The sequence below is a fragment of the Marmota flaviventris genome, chromosome 12 (assembly GCF_047511675.1).
Source record: "Marmota flaviventris isolate mMarFla1 chromosome 12, mMarFla1.hap1, whole genome shotgun sequence".
Classification (NCBI taxonomy): domain Eukaryota; kingdom Metazoa; phylum Chordata; class Mammalia; order Rodentia; family Sciuridae; genus Marmota; species Marmota flaviventris.
In genome coordinates, this window is record NC_092509.1 from 31317147 (window position 1) to 31339012 (window position 21866).

General features: G+C 41.4%; 1 protein-coding gene across 1 annotated transcript; it reads right to left on the reverse strand.

The window, feature by feature from the left end:
* Positions 1–18790: 18790 nt before the first annotated feature.
* Positions 18791–21866, reverse strand: Otud1 (OTU deubiquitinase 1). Its single transcript, XM_027928554.2, has one exon. It carries the CDS (start codon positions 21494–21496, stop codon positions 20051–20053), a length of 1446 nt encoding a protein of 481 aa, XP_027784355.2. The 5' UTR covers positions 21497–21866; the 3' UTR covers positions 18791–20050.

Genomic DNA, 21866 nt, shown 5'->3' on the forward strand with positions numbered 1-21866 from the left:
TAGAAGTCAACCTTATGAAGAAGCAACTGTTCTAGGACCCACCTTTTGTGTCAGTGATGGATATAGCAACTTGTACTTTGGAAAGGAGGGGTAGTTGCAGGAATGGAACCTCATCACTGCTGCCAGGTATGGCAGTTTGTTTGCACCAGTGCCGCCCCACAGTGGTCTTTGGGTATAGATCCTCAGATTGTGGCATACAAACCCAGATTATCTGGCTCACCAAGAAAAGTTCACAAATACTCTAACAGTCTGTGATCAATACATTTCTTGCCAGCTTAATCTTTCATAACTAACATTTCAAACAGGTTCTTCTGTTTACATTTAAGAATGCTAAACAAGATAGCCAAATACAGAATCATAAGTTTTGAAATACGTCTCAGTGTTTGCAAAGCATTGTTTCATGGTCTTCTGGTTATGACGTTGAGAAGTCTCCTATTAGTCAGTTTCTGATTGCAAAATATCAGAGATAAGCAATGTTAAAAAAGGAAAGATTTGTTCTGGCTCAGAGTTTTGGAGGTTTCAGTCCATGGTCAGTTGGCCCCAGTACTTTCAGACCTGTGGCAAGGCAGTACCTCATGGCCAAGAACAAAAGACAAAGAGACCAGGGTCCCTCAATCCCATTCAAGGGTAAGTCCCCAATAACCAGAAAACCTCCCATTAGATCCTACCTTTTAAAGTTTCCACCAGCCCCCAAAAGTGTCAAGTTGGAGACTAAGCCTTGACAAATGGGCCTTACTACAGCAAGTCTGATGCCATTCTTTTCCCTAAAGTCTGGCTATGACTTATACTAAGGCTTCGAGAACATTCCATTTAGTACTTTAAAATTTCTACTCAGAAGGCCATGGCATGGGTCTTTTTGCCCTCACTGGGCTGCCATATCCCAGTGAAAAGGTTGTGCACTGCATCACTCTAGGGGATACCAACCATTCCCATCTTAATTCACTGGTGCAGCCAATATGGCTGGCCAAGATAGCCTTGTGGACACTGTGGGACCTTGAAATCTGGGAAGTACTGGGAAATCTTCATAATCTTTTCTCTCAACCAGTGTCTTTGTTCTATCTCAAGAACACAATAGTGAAACATTGGATTTCCATGATTAATTGTCTCATTTTCTTATTTTGTCTTCTTTTTTCCATTCCATGCCTCCTTGGTCTACTCTCTGAAAGATTTTCTCTACTTTATCTTCCACATTTCTACTGAATATTTTACTTTGGCTACACTATTTTTATCTTACAGAATTGTTTTAAAAATAGCATTCTGTTCTCCAGGATCCAAGATATTCTCTTATCTCTCTCTGCAGATGTCAATTTATAGGTTTATTTCCTTTTTTTTTCTTTTTTTAGGTTTTCTTCCATTCGCTACATTCTTTTCTGTTTCCTTTTTCTTTCCCTTGGACTTGATATTTCTTTTTTTAGTTGTTTTGGTCTCTCTTTCAATTCAGAGATGATGTCAATGCCTCATGATCCATGCCATGGGTCTGTAAGAGGGAGGCACTGAGAGGCTAACTGGAATCTGTGGGCAGAGGTGATGCTTCTCACTTTGTGGCTTTTGAGATAGGAATTTGGAGATACAGAAAAAGATATCCTGGAGTGGCAAAAAGAGAAGCACCCACAAACCATTGGAATGCAGGCAATGCCCAGGAACCTTGAAATGCAAAACCAGCCACTCTGGGCAGCCCAGCCCAAGCCCTCACCTCTGGGATGGGGCAATACACAAGCAAGGAATACTGGTATGATAATGTGTACCTCCTCCTTGACTCTGCATATTGTTCAAGCCCTGCTACTTACTGTTCCCTCTGCGAATATTAACATCCCAGACCAAGGGGTTGCAGTCTCTCCCTCTGCAGAGGTCTGGCATTCTCCCTTGAATGTGTACTCTTTGCTTCACCTCCAAAGACATCTCACCCTTGATGAAAGAAGAACAAAGATCAGGCAGTTAGTGTAGACAGATGATGGCTCAGTTGAGAAGATGGAAGTTGCTTCAAAGGGATTGAAATGTTAATATCTTCAGGACAGCAACCCCTCACTCAAGTTCAAAGTCACCTGCCTCTGGGGTATTAAAATGCTAATACTCCAGAGCCCTTTCCCCTGCTGCAACCAGTTGTCAAGGTGACCTGCTTCCAGGAAATTGTTCCTCCCAACAAGGGGCTGTTAATGAATGTCTCCAGGGCCACTCCATTCCTGCCTGGACTCCTGGGGAGGCTACCTTCCCACCCTAGGCCAACCTTTTGGTCAGTAGTCACTTTGATTGTGGGTCACAGTAGGTAGGATGGGAGGGAGAGGCCCTGAGAACAAAGAAATTCTAAAATGTATAAAAGGGGAAGAACCCAGCACTTCCTTGGATACCAGGAACCAGCTAAGGCCCCTTTCTTCCTCCCTGGAGAAGGTTGTGTTATTATTATTTAAATAAAATTTGCTTTGTATACTTGCCTGGGCCTTTCTCTTCAGCATTTCTCCAATGTTTAAGCTCCATATTGCAGAAAGCTCAGTCCTTATCCCCGGTGCCAGTACAATAATGAGGACATGGTTATGTAAGGGTAAAAGAAATTGAAGTTAAAGCGTAAAAGTTAAAGGGTAAAAGACCGGGTGTTGTAAAAGTTTCTAAGCTGCAAGGTCTGAGTTAGCTGTTAAGACAATGCTTAGAACCGCCCAGTAAACATTTCCCCTGATTGTCTGGTTGTTTAATAACTGAAGGGGTCTGTGTGGTTGCACGCAGGCATTGCAGGGCCTGGACCAATCAGTTTAAATGTAACCCCCTCCTTAGGAATGACCTATCACTCCAGCCTGACCTGTTCCCGCCAATGAATGAACTAATCAGGTTTAGGAGTTGTTGTTCAATTTTCCCGCGCCTCATGATGATTTGTTCTGATGTATACAAAGCCCTCCGCCCTCCCCAAAAAGTGTACTTAAGCAGTGCTCAGCCCCTGCTCGGGGCTCTGGGCTGCTTTCCCTTCTTGAGTGGGCACGGAGCCCCAGCATGCTGGTTCAATAAATCCCCCCTTCTGCCAATTGCATGAGTGGTCACTTGGTGGTCTCTTTCTCCGACGTTTCGCGGGACCCTTACAGTTATGAGAAAAAGGAAAAAGGTCTATTGCTTTGCTAGCAAAGGAGAAACACAGGGGACTCCTGTCCCAAAAGCTGTGATTCTGCCCATCCACAGAAACAGGGGGCTTTTATAGAAGTGATTCAGAGAAAATGAGATTGAGGAGGAATCAGGAAGGAGAAGTTTAGGGAAAAAATCATCAGGGAGGTTTTGGCAAAAGAAGATGGGGAAACAGAAAAAAATGCTGGTATCCCTGGATGGGAGGGTGTCTTGCTCCTTCATAGATCTCAGGTTTTCTTCCCCCACTCCCATCTTCCTATCTTGCCTACATGACCAAAAAGCAGGAAAAGAGCCAGCCCAAGGGGTACTCCTTAGCAACTCCCTGTGTTGGGAGGTGTGGTAACCTTCAGCCTGTGAAGTGCTCGGGAGGGATGGGCATTCCATTTCCTTGGAATTTCTTTATGATCTGATCATCCACTAACTTCACTGACTACCTGTCCTTTGACACTGTCTCCGTGGTCCATGCTTGGTTCTGTACCCAAGGTCCTTGCAGCCAGAGTCCCTCAAATTCTGCCACAATCTGAAACTCATCATCATCCAGGAAAGGGATCCAAATCCTGTCTTTAACTCCACCTGTGCTGTCACCGTCAGAGGTCACCAAGTGCCTCCAAATCTTTGCTCTTTGGGGGATTCTGCAGAATGAGGGTGCTCTGGACACACCCTGAGTCTGGTGAAGGTTGCCACTCCCCACTCTGCTGACTCGTGCCACCCCCTTTCCAGTTTCCACACTTTATTATCATATCCCTTTCCCTATTCTCTTGGTCCTCACAAGATTATAAATTTTTCTATCATTTTGGGGGAAATATTTTGGGAAGGAGAGGTGGAAAACATGTTGGAAATACCATTTTAAAAAAAACCCTGAATGTTCCTTCTACATTTTCAAAGACTTTTGGAAGGCTAACTACGCCAGTCACATACCCTCTTTTCCTCCTTACTTACACTAACAAAATTGTGGCTGTCTTGTAGCATGAGGATCCTGAGGATTAAGAAAGACAAAAGCTGGGGACCAATGGTGGAGGACACAGAGAATAAGTCCCAGGGCAATTCCCCTATCTGCAGCTGTTCCCCCACCTTCCTTCCTGCCCTGTGAATGGGTAAAGGGATATATTTGTGGTAAATGCTTTTGTCATTTAGAAGCCCAGTAAAATAGGCCCCAGGAACTTGTCCTGCCCTCAATGAACCCACCAAACCAATTCAACCCATGACCTGCTGAACCCTATAAAACTCAGATCCTTGTTGTAGCCTGTCTTCATTTTCTCCCCTTGAAATGTGCCCCACTCCATTGCTTAGAAAAAGTATCGTTGATCCATAGAGGTCTGTCCCCGGTTTGGTTATTTTTGCTTACAATTGTGAAGACAGTGGGAAATGAAAGGGTTCAGAAGACATCACTCAAAAATCCGAAACTTTTGCATATTGATTGTTTTGAACAAAAAGAAACAGAATTAGACAATTTAGGAAAAGCTCTTTACCTACCTGCAACTGCCTACAATAAAGTATAAATTTCCCCTTTCCCAAAAGAAATCTATATAAAGGTATCTAAGAGGAGGGAAGCTACTGAAGCCTCTCCAATTCCCTGGGAGAAATTACCTGGCTGCTTCCGTGAGTCTTCTGGTTTTTATGGGACATACATAGTTAAAATTGTTTTTCTCCTACTAATCTGTCATATCAAGTTAATACATAGATCAGTTAAAAACCCAGAGTAGAAGGAAGCATCTCCCCACCCCAACACACACTACGATACATAGCAAACCATCAAGTGCAAAGCAAAGGAAGGAAAAAATTCTTTTCTGGGATTAAGGTATAGCAATAGTTTTCAAAGTGTGGTCCTACGACCAGAAGCATCTACACCACCTGGAAACTTATTAGAAACTACAAATTCTAGAGCCTCTCCCAAGACCTCCTATGACAGAAATTCTACAGGTGGACCCCAGAAATGTATTCTTTAACAAGCAATTAGGTGATTGTGATGTCCACAAATGTTTATGAACCACTGGTACAGAGACAGGAAAAGAACTCTTTCCTATTCATGATTGCTCAGTAGGGACCCACCCTCAGTCCTGTGGGAGGAAGAATGAGGCCAACATTTAAATAAAAGCAGAACCAGAGAAGAGACAGATTTGGTCCACGGAAGACCTGATTCCACAGCCCAAGGACGTGGTTCCTACAGTTTTCTCTTTGCCTCTGTGAGCTGCACCAGGATCCCAGTCAGCACCATTGCTCAAAAGATCCCCTTTTCCTTATTTTTATTTGTTTTTCTGAAGCCAGAGTTGAATCAAGTTTCTGGCATTTATGCAATCCAAAGAATCCTGAATAATTGCCCTCTTCCTCCTTGGGAAGCAGAATGAAACTGATATTCTTCCCCTTTTGACCATCTACAGTGCTGCTGGAGTGGTGACAAAGGACAGCTAGTAGGGCCTGGCTACTATGTGGACCCAAGGACTCCTTGCTGATGATAAGAAAAAGAAAAGTTGCAGGGCATGGTGGCACATGCCTGTAATCCCAGCTAATGGGAGGCTGAGGCAGGAGAAGCACAAGTTCAAAGCCAGCCTCAGCAAAAGCAAGGTGCTAAGCAACTCAGTGAGACCCTGTCTCTAAATCAAATACAAAATAGGGATGGGGATGTGGCTCAGTGGTCCAGTGCCCCTGAGTTCAATACCTGGAATACATACACACACACTCACACACACAAAAGAGAGAGAGAGAGAGAGAGAGAGAGAGAGAGAAATTATGCTGATGGGGGGACTTTTTGACCCCTCCAAAACTCACATTGAGTTTTCATTGCCATATGGCAGCAGGGGGAGGTGGGCCCTTTAAGAGGTGATTAGGTCATAAGAGGGATTAATGCCTTTCTCAAGGGACTGGATTAATTCTCATGAGATTAGTTACTGGCAGAGCAAGTTGTTATAAAGTAAGGCCGCTTCTCTTTTATGCCTCTTAGGCACATGCTCATTTGCCCTTTCAACTTGTTATGGAGCAGCATAAGGTAATCACCTTATGCAGCCACTAATCCTGGACTCGTCAGCTTCCAGAACCATAATCTAAAATAAACTTCTTCATAAATTACCAGTCTCAGGTATTCTGTTACCGCAACAGAGAACAAACTAGAAGATGGCTCTTCTCCTGAAAGTTTCCCAGAATTGTCTTTTTTCCTTACAAAATATGCACAATATGGACATGTTTATACATACAAGAGTCAAATTAAAATTTGCTTCATCTTGATATTTCTGATTTGGTGAGTATATCCATGTTCATCCTTTTCCTAGTGATTTTGTTACCAGAGTTCATTTAGGGCCAAGGCCCCAGCTCCAGGAATTCCAATAGACTAGGTCGTGCCACCCATTCCCAAATGCCAATCAAAGAGACCACAGTGTGAAGGCAGGAAAGGAACTTTGAGCAGTAAACCAGGAAGATAAGGGGACCAAATTCCTCAGCCCTGTCTTTGGGAGTACTGACATGAGCTCCCAGGTCATATAAGGAAGGGGGACCAGAATTATGCAGAGTCTTGGTCAAATTGTGGTCTAGTTTGTCATATCTCAGGGCTAGTCAGGAAGGGCCTTGTTAGAGACCTAAATTTAAAAAGTTGCTGTTACCTGGGAGGTGAATTTTCACTCATCACAACATGTTTATCAACCAGACCTGTTGTCCCTGGATTCCAGGGTAACTACAAGAGAGAATGATACAGAGCAGAGGAAACAGATGCAAAATGAAAGCAGCATGCCAAGTTTTCACCCTGTTTTAATTACCCATTGAATATTTGAAAACACAAGTGAAGCGATGGTGCTTTTATGAATTTTCATCATATTCTTTCTCATTCGTCACCTTCTCTCTCTTAGTCTAAATTTCACAGGCCATTTGGTCACTCACTGAGATTCACACAAGCACTTCCTATAGCTCAAGGGTTCCTAAACCTAGCTGACCATCAGACTTACCTGGGGAGAAAATATGATGTCATTGTTTTAGTGAGCTTTGTGTCACTGTAACCAAGAGTTCAGATGAGAATAATTTAGAGGAGGAAAAGTTTATGTTGGCTCAAGGTTTAAGAGGTTCAATCCATGGTCAGCCAAATTTCATAGCTTCAGGCCCAAGGTGAGGCAGAACACCAGGGCATGGTAGAGGAGAGCTGCTCAGTTCATGACAGTTTGGAAGCACAGAGAATGCTTATAGGCAAACTATAAACCCCAAGGCACACCCCCAGTGAACTGCTTCCTCCAGTCACCCCCTACCTGCCTATAATCATTCAATTGGATCAATCTATTGATTATAGTTCTTATCTAATAATTTCACCTCTGAACATTATTGCATTATCTCACACATGAGCTTTTGAGGGACACCTCATATACAAACTATAACAATGTCCATGCCCTACTCCAGATCCCTTAAGGCACATGCACTTAAACACATGGGCACACACACACATAGACACACACACACACACACACACACACACAAAGTGAAACTGACGACCCCAATCTATGTGGCTTTTTATTGTCCTGAGACATGTTTTCTTAACAAAATTTTCACCATGTGTTGCGAACAGTGAAATCTGAAACATATTTTTCCTAAGAGTAATGTAGGAAGCCAGAACAAGTCACTTCAAATCATCTTTCACATAAGAATTATTTTGAGTTGTTTTGGGAGATATTAGACACAGGAGAAGCTCTGAGGACAGAACATTTGTTTCCCTTTTATAAGATAAAATTAACTTTAAAAGGGGAATCTCTATTTGTAAGGGTGTTTCCCTTTCTGTACCAGAAAAAGAATATGACTCAGTAATAAGAAATTTTTACCAATGAAGAAGACACAGACAAATCTCGTACAGATCTTACCTTTCCTTACTATACTCTTTCCTGGTCGCGTTCCCATAACTTGTCTCCCTGCCCAGTAGCCCCAAACCCTTTCTTCATTGTTGTTACATAAGCCTGAATTCTAAACCCCCTTTGAGTTACCCATCTCTGGGTACTCCCATGTGTTAACATGTGTGAGCCACATGTTGATAAACTTCAGTAATGTTTTTCTCTCTTGCTAATGTGTCTTTTGTTAAAGAAATTCAGCCACCAAAAAAAAAAGCTAGAAGGGTAAAAGGAAAAGAATTTTTCAGTAATAAAATTAAAGCTGAGTTTTCATGGAAAATAATTATAAATGGAGTGAGTCCACCTTAACTCAGCAAAGCACCCACAGAATTATAAAAGGTAACTATTTGACATGTGAATTATGAAGGGGTGAAAAAATATAATTTAGCTTCAATCTCATTATTTTCATCATTGGGACAGGTCTCTGCAACAAAAGACATTAATAAGAGAAAAAAAAGTTAATTATGGATGCAGTGCTCAGCATGCAAGAGAAAGCAACTTAGCATGCCACCTTACACAGGAATTGAACCAAGAAAAATACATTTTAGAGAAGTGACGTCAAGGAGGAAAACAGTCTCAGGCTTCAGAGGCAGGAAAACTGTGGGAAGGTAAATTTCTGGGGAGAAAGTCTGCTCACAGTTTGGCAGGTGCCTAAGTCTCTGAGCTGGTATCTGTGAACTGAAGCTGTCTTACTAAAGATCCAGCAGACTGCTTGACCTTGACTGAGTAGAACATCATGATTGTGGAAAGAGGGAAAGTTTTTAGGTTCACAGCCAAAATTATCTTGGGTTATCTTAGGCCCTTTAATAGCCATTTACCTTAACTTTTGTATCAGACCTAACATTTTCCTATTATGTAAACTTCTCAGAGTATCCCTAAGCTCTACCAACCCTAAAGCAAATAATGCTGTGACATCTGAGACCTACAGAAATGATCTCCCCCACCCTTGCTATAGCCTGCCTACCTGATGTCCCCATCAATGTAATTGGTAAATGTATTGATTTATGACTTTCTTTGGTTCTGTGACTATAAAAGTTCATGTAACCTCTTTCAAAGTGGAACACGTTCTTCAGGGTAACTTGAATCTCTGTTCCCAGGCCATCATCACTCATATTTGGCTCAAATGAATTATTTTCTTAAAAACAAAGCTTTTTATGTTGACATAATCAAGTGAAAATTTATACCCTTGTCCTTAGGCAGAAAAGGGGTAGATGAGAGTAGAAAGACCTTTGTCTTCATGAATTTCTGTCCTGAATTTAGGCAAACAGAGGAAAGACAGAATTCCCTTACATTTTTATAAGAGTTCAATTGAACAATCCTTTATATATTTTGGGGAAAAACACTTTGGTTTTCATTAATCGCTATGTCCTTCTTCTGTTCCCATGGATATGGACCCTCCGAAAGATCCTGAACCTGACACCTTCTCAACATGGGGTTCCTGGAAGCCATCACCAATCCACTGGGGAAAACACATCTCCTGAATGTAAAACTTACTGGTCCCTACACTAAAACTAGGTATAAAAACTTGTCCTGTTTCAATTTCACCCTGGTTAAAACAGAGACAGCTCCTGTATTTTTTTTCTTCCTCCCAAATGTAAGATCAAACTTGACACATGAAACATTACACTAAAAATGAAGCACCTAGGGGGCTGGGGATGTGGCTCAAGCGGTAGCGTGCTTGCCTGGCATGCGTGCGGCCCGGGTTCGATCCCCGGCACCACATATAAACAAAGATGTTGTGTCCGCTGAAAACTAAAAAACAAATAAATATTTAAAAAAATGAAGCAACTAAAGCAGAATATGTATCAAAGAATCCCATATTTCTTACCAAAGATAATCAAAATTCCACTTAAAATTCCCCAATTCAAAAAAAAAATTTTAAGTGTCCATTCTTTCTTTGTTTTGTTTTGGGTTTTTGTTTGTTTGTTGTTCTGAAGTGCTGAGGATTGAACTCACAGCCTCATGCATGCTAAACACATACTTTACCACTAAGCTACAGCCCCAGCCCCATTAAAAAAAAAAAAAAAAAAGCTCATTCTAAACATAGTTTTGATATTTTTAGGCAGACTGAAGCTATCGATTGCTACTGACTAAATACATAAACATCAAAATGGAAATAGTCAATGTCACCTTTTCCAAAAAGGACTTGTAATTTTCAAGCTTTAAAATAAATGCAAAAGTATTGAGATAATATTTGCATAAGTAAAGGCAAAATCTATTACTAAGTAATGATATGCAGTATTAGTCTCTCAATCAATATTAAAGAATAATCTTAAATTAAAGTAAGCATGAAATTTAAAGCTATTCACCCGCTTTTCTTCCCCTCACTTTCGCATAGCTGTATTTCCATCCCCTCCCAGCAGCCCCAAATCCCTATTCCTTCTCATAACTCAAATGCTACGGAAGTTCAGCTGACCCTTCTTCCAGGAATGTTTTGTGAGACACCCATTCATACATACATAGTTTTTTAAAAAAATATTTTAGTTTTCGGTGGACACAACATCTTTATTTTATGTGGTGCTGAGGATCGAACCCAGAGCCGCACACATGCCAGGCGAGCACGCTACCGCTTGAGCCACATCCCCAGCCCCATATATGCATAATTACATGTGTTTTTTTACTGTTAATCTGACTTATGTCAATTTAATTCATAGCCCAGCCAAGGATTCTAGAAGGGTGGAGGGAAGCTCCATTTTTACTCCCCTATAAATTCACATAAACTAGTTAGTCTCGTGATCCTCAACATGATAATTATAGAAGTAGTTATAACATTTACTGAGGGCTAATTTTATGCTCTATCCTTACAATAAATTATGTTATTTAGAATTTAATCCTTATGACACCCTCTGAAATGAATATAACTATTTCCTTTACACAAATGATGAATCAGGGTTAAAGAGGTTAACTAACTGTCCTGAGGTCATGCTTGACCTAATTAGTTAAGTCACAATTTGAACCCCAGCCAACTTTGACTCCAAAGAATTCTCTCGTGAACAAAATAATATGTGAGCAAGATGTGATTATTACAGCTCCTCCTTATTAAACACCTTTGAGTTTCCATAATATTTAGCACAGTACCTGCTATCCTCCAGGCAATATTTGCTGAATAAATATTTTCTTCCTATTTCCAAAAATTACTTTCTGAAATTGTTCATCATATTAGTGTGGCTAGCTAACCAGTGTGTTAGTCAGCTTTTAGTCACTGTGACAAAACACTGGAGAAAATCAACTGGAAGAGGAAAGTCTGATTTTTGGCTCACAGTCTCTGAAGTTTCATTCCACGATAGATTGGCCATGTTGTTTTGGGGCTCCCGGGAAAGGCAGAATATTATGGCATGGAGTGTGTGGTGGACCAAAGCTGCTCACCTCATGGCAGCTGGGAAGCAAATAGAGAGAAAGGGGACTTCACTGGTATGCCTGATGACCTCGCTTCCTTCCACCGAAATCCCACCTCCCAAAAGTTCTCCCACCTTCCAGTAGCTCCAAGTTGAGGACCAAGCCTGAAGAGCCAAGCCAAAACACTAGATAAAATGGGACACACTGCCCAATGCACTGTTGTTTGACCGCCTTTTCTCTAGGCTTTATACCGACCACCACCCTTCTAATGACAACACATTGCTGTAGTACATTATATTTAGGCCAGTTACAACTTTCTTTGTATTAATTATGTTCCTTGTTGTGGTGGTCCTGGTGGTGACAGAAATAGAACCCAGGGGGTCACACAAGCTATGCAAGTTCCCTCCCACTGTGCTATACCCCCAGCCCTTTTGTCAAGTACTTTTGATTGGTTCTTGCTAAGAATGGGCTTGCTGTACCGCTGGTGACACTAGGAGGTCCCTTTCTTCACCAGAACTTTAGTGACCAGTTCTTAAGGTGCATGGTCTTTACCTTTGTCTTCTCTGCCCATTTATGATGATTCCTGTAAACTAATTTCAGGGGATTAGTTGCATTGCTAAATCTTAAATATATCCTTTATTTAGAGTTTCTTCTTCTAAGGACCCATTTGTGCCTCTTTGTTTTCCTTTCCTTTTGGGAGGAGATGAGGTGGGCTGATACCTTTTTGCTTTCCTTTTCTTTTGTGGGGGGAGAGGTTTGGTAATTTTCTTTAAAAAAACGTAATAAGTTAGAAAATTAGCAAAGTTATTGAACTCATAAATAATAAAGAAGACCACCTAATTTTCAGCAGAGCAGAACGCATACAAATGTTTCAAAAGGAGACCAAGCAGGGGAAGGCAAAAGGAAATCACTAAACACTGGGAGAAGTCAAACCAGCAATATTCTAAAGAAGCAAAGTCTGTAAAAAAAACCTAAAAAGGAAAAAGGTATTTATATTGTTCTTTCTAAAGAAAAACAGGACTTGTGTTGAACACCAGATTTTCAAGATATTGCCGATATACTAAAGAACAATAAAGAATGGAAAGGAAATAGAAAAATAGCAGCCTTCTCAAAACATGGAAGGCTTGGCACATGTATACATTTCATCTGTGACAAACCCATTGTTGAGGAGCTGATAAGAAACCCTAAATTATGGCAACAGCTAATTCCACTTCTATTATCTTTGTCCTGTGAAATAAGTTAATGTATATTTATTCACTCTAGTCCAAGATACCTCAATATTATATTTTTTCTTCACATAGATAATGTTAACTCAAAACCATTTCTGGAAAAGATTTGAAAAAGAATGCAGTTTTTCTGCCAAAAATCCATTTACCCTTCTTCTTGGGAAACGGTCTGAACAATATTTCCCAATTTCATGTGGCTGCATGATGCTTTCTGGACAATGGGGAAAAGCAGACTTGAAGAAAGTCCCCTGGGGTGTGAGCTCTTCTCCCTCCCAGCTGCTAGAATCTAGACAGGGTGGTGGCACAGCTTAGATCAGATGGTGACAGCCTCTAGGGAGCCAACCCAGACTTTGGAACATTTAAGTGAGAAGGAAACAAACTCCTTTTTCTTACAATAGCTTGGCCTAACTAATACGACTATTCTTGAAGGGTCAAGTTGCCTTCTAAATCAACAGAGCCCTCTCTTGATGAATTGCTGCGATTCTGAGTAGTACTGGTTTCCACCAACAGCCACTATCAATAAAAGAAACAGGTAATAAAAAAAAGAAATCTATCAGAGAACAACTTGGTATTGACCCATTCAACATTCATCTTAAATCATTCTCTTCTGTGGCCTGGGATTCTGTGTAAGCAATTACTGAAGTCTCTGTTTCAGGCATGTACTGTTACTATTGAGACATGAGCATTGTTTAAATAGAGAGTTAAAGTGTAATTAAACAACTACTCCCCCTAGAGCTCTAGTGCTTTGCAGCGAGATGGTCAAGACAGTGGAGTGACAGCAAGTCAGAATTCCCTGACTGTATTCTTCCACTCAACCATGGCATTTCCTTCTTCTCTCATTCTTATTACATCACCAGTAGAGCTCATATTTCACTGCAAGACAAAGAGTGTGAATGTTTCCTGTTTTTCACCAGGACTGAAAGCCTTATTGGAGTTTATTTTACAAATTGGCTGCACAGGTGTTACATGACACATTGGTATAAATTCCCTTTACAATTACCTATTTTGCACACTTCCTTTCTGTCCTTGATAAGCTAAGAAATACAACCACTTTATCATGAAACATTTTGCTTAATCATTACCTCAAGTAAACATCATATAGTGCCAATCTATTTAGCATCCTTACTTACAGTTCAAAAATCATTCTAGTTCAAAGAATAAAATGCTGTGTCTGTGTGGGTGTACATGTGCCCATGCAATGTCTTTTTTCTACAGCAACTGCTTTAAAATATAAATCGCACAAACCCCATGGAATTAAATTCAACCTTCTCTTTTTCAGATTGTTATTGTCTAAGTCCTACTTGTCAGTATTTTAACACAGGGTGCCTACTGAACCTATTCAGCCATTTTGATCAGTGTGAGAAAAAAGTTTACTCTCATGAAAAGGGGAGGACAGAATGTGAAAAATAAGCCTGTTTACCCATATAGACATAAAACACACACACTAAGGAAAAACTAAGGACAAGAAATTTAAAAGAAAGCTGTCATATTTGTATTGGACGTGTCTTTGCAGACTGTGATTTGGAGCATTCAATGAGCACCTGATATTGAAATTACCTCATAATTCTCACAGCTTAGTAGACCAGAAAACTAAATACAAAAATGCATAAACAAGGCAATGGCAGGTATGCAATACTACAGGGCAAAGGGCCTGCTGGGACGCTGAGGGAGTCACAGCAATCCTTTCTCACCAGTCCTTGCAATCACACCAGAAAGATTCCAGACGTGTTGCTTGGAGTAGCAGGCATGAGTTTATTAGAAAGGACAGGAAAGGGGGATACTCTCAAGGAAGAGGGTGGGTCCTTTCAGAGATGACAAGGACAATGTGTATGTACCTCCTGCCTTCCAATTTTTTTTTTTTTTTTTAAACTGAGGATCGGATCGAACCCAGGGCTTTGTGATTGAGAAGCAAATGCTTTCCAATGAGCTACATCCCAGTGCCTGTCCTCCAGTTTTATTGAGAACCCCAGGAAGGTTTTTAGAGTCCCACCCAGGTCCACCTCTTGACTATTGACAGCCCAGGAACTACAGGACCCACTGGAAAAGAGAAGGGTGTTGCCCTTAGAGTTGAAATTAAGGAAATTGAGTCTCCCTGTTTTTGTCACAATTTCCTACCTCCTTAATTGGTGTTTTACTCTTTGAATAGCTCTCAGCAAACTTTCTTTGTGAGGGTCTTGATGTTTTGGTTGCAAGGGTGATTGGGGGTTGTGACATAGGGAGGGTCCAGGTCACCTGGTAGGGTGTGACCTGATCTTGTAACAATAGCTTTTCTTAAGGTGAGGTCACTGTGGCTAATTAACATACCAAGCCCCCCACCCCCTTCAAGGACTGACAGTCCTGCAAGGCTCCCTGTGGTTTTCAATCACCCTTGCCCTCACCCATGAAAGGTTGACTAGCTACCTAACAAGTACTAAAGGATTACATATGGTAGAGAAGAAGCAAAATTTAACCAGTGACAAATCAACTCCATTTTGAAGATTAGTATAGCCGATCCAAGTATGTTCACTTTGTACATATGCCACTGCACACATTCAGAGGCCTCTTAAGCTGACAAACCTAGGATTCCATCAAAGAACACCAGACAAAAGAGCAGCAAAAAAACTCTCTGGTCAAATTTAAACCTTAAACATATTACTCATAGCAAACCATCCCAGTTCTGAATTAGGAGCCAAATTCTTATTAATTCAACATCTATTCTAACAAGTATGTTTGTTAGTATGTCTATTTGAACACAGGACATCAAATGGGGAATTAGGGCCAAAAAGTAACAATTGTGAGAAGAGAAATCAGAATATGAGGGAGGATACCGGAAAACATAAAACATGAAGATGAAAGTCCTAGCAAGCTGAGATCCTGTGAAGCACAATCACACTTCAGCAGTCTGCCAAGCTTCACAGCAATAAGCCCACGACTACAGGAGAGCCCTAGACACCAAGGGCAGATTGAACTACATTCAGCTACTTTGTAAAGGTGAAGTCTTAAAGAATTTCATCCAAAGTAGTTACTGTGTTTTATTTTATATTTTACACATAAATTGACTGCTCAATTATTTAGAAAACTCAATTGTTAGAAACAAGGGAGGCTAGATAAGGTTTTACTATGACTAATCTGATAACAGTGAATTATCTCTCTGACCTTTATTCATACACAATTGTCGCTGACCTAATTTACACCAGGAGGAAATATGACGTTTTCCCTAACACATTTGTTTTGATCTGATTCATACTACTTGCCATGGCTCCATTGACCAACGGCACAAGCATGCAGTCATTATTACTGAACACAACAGCCAGAAAGCATGCTTGAAATCCGTCCAACATTTCCTTCCCAACCAGGCGAATGAGAAAGTAGAACAAAATCAGAACTGTTTATAGACTGGACTTGGGATGAGTGCATCATCCCCTTAAACCAAGCCAGAGCAAATCTCCTGGAACAAGGCATAAAAATCACTTCAAATTAATCAAAGTTCTATATTTTAAAAAACTTATCTAGGTTCTATTTATCAAATGTTTGAAAGATGATACAAAAGGTAAAATCTATACATTCTAACTTTTGGTTTAAAAAACTATTTCATCAATTATAGAACTCAGGGCAGGGATGTGACTTAGTGGTATAGTATATGCTTACCATACACAAGTACCTGGGGTTTCTAGCAACTCACTACTTCACTGTCTTTATTTTCCCTCAAATTCATTTCTTCATTCAATAATTTCTAAACACCTACCTCTCCTTGCTATTGAGTTGCAATTCAGGGATCCAACAGGGAATACAATATAGCCTATACCTAATAAACTAAGTAAATCTAGGCAATAAAGCTGAATTAAATGTCAACTAGTTTCTCAGTGTTTCTTTGAGTTACAGACACTGAAGGAATATAAAAAAATGAATCTAGACTTATGATTTCAGGTGACAAATGACTGTTACATGTGAATATGCTACATATTTGACAAATACACTTCAATCAGTCCAGTATATTTACCTAGTTTCTTACTTTGCTGTTATGATAATTCCACAGGCTGGCTAATTTACAATGAACAAAGATTCAGCTCACTGGGAAGTCCAGTAGCTGGTGTAAGCATCATAACATGGTGGAGGGCATCACATGGTAAGACTGAACAAGATGCCCCAAAGAGCTTGCTTTTATGATAAAGCCATTCCTTGGATAACTCGTTAATCCAGGAAGACCCAATTATGGCCCAAAGCTCCCACCTCCAAATACCATTAGGGTAAAACTTTGGGGATTCAGTTTCCAACACTCAAATTCTGGGGGACACCCAAACCACACCACCTACAAACCAAATTATCAGCTGTTCAAAGACCCAAGATTTATTTTTCTTTTCTATTGCCTTTCTTTCCTATGAGCTCCCTGAATATCACAATAAAATTTTAAGAGTTTAGCTCTCTATTCTTTCAGGGAAAAGGAACAAAACACATAAAGCAAAACAGTGAGATTATCTCAAGATCCTGGTTTTGTTTTACAATACAAATATTATGAAACAAACATTTCGACATTAAGACTATTTATCCAAACTGAAGCTAACCAATTCTGATATTCATGGGGACCCTAAAGCATTAAAGGCATTTTTTCTCCTCTATAAAATGTGGCTTCTGTGAAAAGCTTTGTACCTAATGGAAATTCTGCTATATTAAAGTATGTGAACTGCAAGTTTAGAAAAAACATGACTTAAGTTTCACATGCCCATGTCTTTGTGACACTTATCAATAGTAGTTTAATATTCACTTAAATATACTAAAAATGAGTCTTAGCTTAGAGAAAACATTTGAATGGAAAACAATTTGGATATTAGATTTTTGCCAAAATATTGAAGTACTATAGCTTTTAGTTTTTAAATTAAATAGTAATCAAATAATTATACTATTATTTGCATCATAGTTTTAAATATAAGTACCTCTTCAATGAAATTCTGAAATTAATAGTATGATTTTTCTTACTAATACCTAAAAACACCAGTAGGATTTACTTAATAGATTTTTATTCTCCTGTACATTTTTAAAAAATATTTTCTTATTGTCAATGTACTGTATTTATATATGGTGCTGAGAATCTAACCCAGTGCCTCATACATGCTAGGCTAGCACTCTACCACTGAGCCACAACCCCAGCCCATCCTGTATCATATTTTATGGGGAAGTAAACTTAAAATTTTATCTTAATCACAACATCACCCACCTCCTTTATAGTTTTGAGTCTTGTGGCTGTTCTGTAAGAGTAACTGAAGGAATGGATCCATTTAATAACTCTGTTTGCTTAAAGTAAAAAAGAGTTAACCACATTTCTACCTCTTGAATTGTTTAAGTCTTTGGTGATTCAGGCCTACTACAGTTAACATAAGGAATACATTTCCTCTTCAAAAAACAAAACAATGACAAACTATAGAAAGTGAATGGGAAAGACGTCAGTTAACATTTAAGCTTTTGACAATTTTTTTTAAATTTTCTATTCTCGATAACCATCTACATCCTTCCAAACATGTGGTTAAACAATGAATTCAAACTTAGTTGTGCCTATAACCATGTTGTTGATCAACTGGAAACAAAACAATTCAAACTGCTTTTATTCTGCAAGACACATCCTAATAAAATACCTGAGACTGTAGAATTTATAAACAAAAAAAATTTGTTAGTTCCCCATCTGGTGAAGGCCATCTAAGGATCCTCATATGCCAGAGAGCAAAAAAGCCAAAAGCATCTAAGCCCTCTTAAAGACACTAATTTATTCATGAGGGTAAAATTAAGTTTCAACACATGAATTTTGGAGGGAACACAAACTGTAACTTGCACTTTTCAACTAAATCTGGGAACACATCTTAACATAGATCCCCATTATCTCAAAGAGGCCAGACTAGAAAAAAATTAGGACAATGCGGTGGTTACTCTTTAAAAACAAACAAGCAAACAAAGTTAAAATCTATGCTGAAAGTGAGTGAAACAAAAAATTTTGACTAAATAACAAACTAGACATTATACTGGTGAACACAGAACTTGCACTTCCCTGTTCATTAGCCAATCGGCCCATAATTTTAGATAAAAATTATAATTAGAAATAATGAGAGCAATTTCTTGAGTTACTCCACCTTTAAATTATATTTCATTGAGACTTACCCTTTGAAATTACTAATGATTAAACCTATCCTGTTCATGTGAGAATTTAGGAAATCTCTCATACTTCTGTGGCATTTTTACACATGAAAAAAATCGTGCATTTAAGAAAGGTTTCCACAGTAATCACAGTTCAAAAACCACTCTACCCAAAAAGACATTGTAAAAGTGTGCATTTTATTCATTCATTCCATCAGCTGAGAATTGCTCTAATGTACAAATACAGTATTGTACAAAAAAATCACAAAATGTTACAAAATAAAAAAGTACAAACTGCATTACTTAATAAATATGACTAAAAGTAGTTAAAGTTGCAATGAGATAGATTTTAGGTTGGAAACACTGTTTGACCCAGCAAACCTTATAAGCTCTGTTTGCAGACATTTTTACATAATACATGGCAATCCTACTTAGGCTTTTGGAAGAACTTAAAAGGAACACAATATTAAGAGTATTCTCCTGCTATAAAATAACTGCCAAGGTTGGGTCCAGACATTTTGCTATTAGTTTTTTTTTCTTAGTTGAATCCAAGTAGATATAAAAGAAAGTATATAAAGCAGGAGGCCTATCTTGTCCCAAAATTTTATACCATGTTAAATTATTTTGTAACAAAATGACACATGTAAATAAAAACAATGGAGAGCACCAGACAATCTACTCTAAACATTAACAAGAGTACAGAATCATCCTTCTGCCATCAGCAAATATCAGACTTTCATTCAAGTAAGACCTGGTACTATCCCTTAAAGGTTAAAAAAAAAAAAAAAAAAAAAATCTCCCCACAGCCATCCCTTAAGCATTTTTCTTTATAAAGACTGACCATTTCTAGAAAAATAACAATTAAAAAAATCTATTACATCAAAATGGAATGGGCCAATCATCTGGTAACATGAATGCATCAATATCAATTTGAAATAATTATGGAAGAATTGTGAAATTCAAATTTCAACAACATAAAATAACTACTAAATCACAAACTCACTTCAAAGTAATACATTTTATATAAAGCATTTCTCTGGATTTATGCTTGAAAGCTGTCTGTCAAAATGGAACACATCATAGATGAAGGTAACACCATTTTTAAAAATGTTGTGCAAAAATACGTTTTTATAGAAAATAGACTACCAGGAATGAACAAATTTACACTGTGAGAAATTAACTTGCAAATTAAGTAGTGCTCACTTTATACAGCAAATTATAAATAGCAGATCACCCAAAGCTATCATGAAACAAATCATTTAGGTGCCCAGCAACCTTCAGCTCTGAGAAAACATTCAAAAAATGATTAAGGCTTTACACCTACAGTAAATCTACTAGGAAGTTTAAAAGTGCTGTTACCCTGATTTAGAGTTCATGTGATTTTCCAAACACAAGTTATATACGCAATTTCCCCAGGGTGTAAGGTTTTCAGACATTTCAAGAGCATGCATTTTGTTCAATATACATCTTGGATAGGGATATGGCCATGGATTTGGCAAGTTCTTCATCGCGTTTTCTTTGCACTTGAGTTTGTTTGCACCAATTGTCATACTCTGGGTTAGGATAGGAGTGATCAAAAACTGCATCATAGTGTCCATTGCTGAGCCAGCTGAGCCAAATACTAGGCCTTAGGGAATCCTCTGGGCCCAAATAGTGAATCATGGTTGATACTGTGGGGCTCTCCAACCTCCCTCCAGTAGTTAAGTGTATATTCACATTTAGCATCTGCCCCATAGCCAGCAATTCGGGGTACCCGGCCCATGCCCCATCCTGAGCAGCAGCGATGATAAACTCCCCGACGTCGCCCTCAATCAGAGGGCTAAAGTGCTCGAGATGATCGGCAATGTAGTGCACCGTCTGCTCCCTCAGCTCCCGGTGTAGGCTCTGATCCCCGTACACGGTCTTGCTGACAGCTCGGTAGAGGCAGTTCCCGTCGGGAATGATATGGAATCGGTACTTGTTCCTCTGTCGCAGGTACTTGTCCTGCTTCTCCACCTCGGCCAGGTATAGGGCTAGCTTCTCATCTCTGGGATCCGACCTGGAGACCACCACCGTCTCGGCTCCGCTACTCTGGGTCACCTCGCTGCTCCGTGCAGGGGGAGCTTCGGTCTCCAGGTCCAGCCGTCGCGCCGTCTCGGCGCCGGGAGAGTCGCTGCGGTCGCCACCTCTCTCCCACCCCCGGGGAATCCTCTCCGCTCGGTGTTCCTCACCCCACGGGCTGGGGCTGGGCTCCGGGCTCCCCGGGGGCGGCGCAGAGCCTCGGTGCTTGGCTGCGGCCAGGGCCTGGCGGTGCTCGCTCAGTCGGAAGTTTCTATCGGGTCCCTCCCGGGCTGCGTCCAGCCCCGCGGGCTCGGGACAGTCGGGCCTCAGCAGCTCCTCCAGGAGCCAGGCCGAGGAGCCCCGCCGCGGCGGCACCGGGGCCCCGGGAGCCTGGGCCAGCAGGAGGCAGCGACCGCGCGGGTTGGCGCTGGCCGCGGCGACGGAACCCGGCTCGGGCCCGTGCAGCAGGAGCCTGTCGGCGCCCAGGGCCCGCACGGTGATCTGCGCCGTGGACGTGTAGTGCGGCGGAAGCGGCGGCTTGCAGGACGCGCCCGCCGGGCCGGCGGTGGCTGCTGAGGCGGGGGCGGCAGCCCCGGACACCATCTCAAAGCAGGAGGAGAAGGCGGGCATCTTGGCGGTGGGGGCGGCGGCGGCTTCCCGGGGCTCGGCGGCCGCAGCGGGCTGGCACTCACCGGTCTCGGGCTCTGGCGCGGCGCTGGCAGGTCCCGGGGGTTGAAGAGAGACCTTGAATGGGGCGGCGGCGGCAGGCGGCGCGGGAGTTGCGGCCGTGGGACCCGGTCCCCCAGCTGGGTAGTGAGTGCAGACGCTGCTGTAGAGCTGCATGTCCCTGCCCGCCGCTCGGCCCCTTATAGGCGCGGCGAGCCCCGGTGCAGGGGACACACCCTCAGGGCCTGGAGGAGGGGGCCGGCTGAGCGCGATGACCCAGTGCCCCTAGAATAGATATGACCCAAGGACTGTCGGCCGCCGCGCGTCAAGAGCCGCAAATAGAGACCGGGTCCGGGCCAAATTCCTGCTGCGCCACAGCGCGCGGTGGGGGCGGGGAGGGGACGCGCGCTCGACCCCTGCCGGCGCGCTCGGCCCGCAGGCCCGGGGCGCCGCGCCCGCTGCCGCTGTTCCGGCCCTAGGCAGCCGCTGGGGACTGTCGGAGAAAGCCACCCGCGCTGCTGGAGCGCATCCCGCCGGCGAGCAGGAG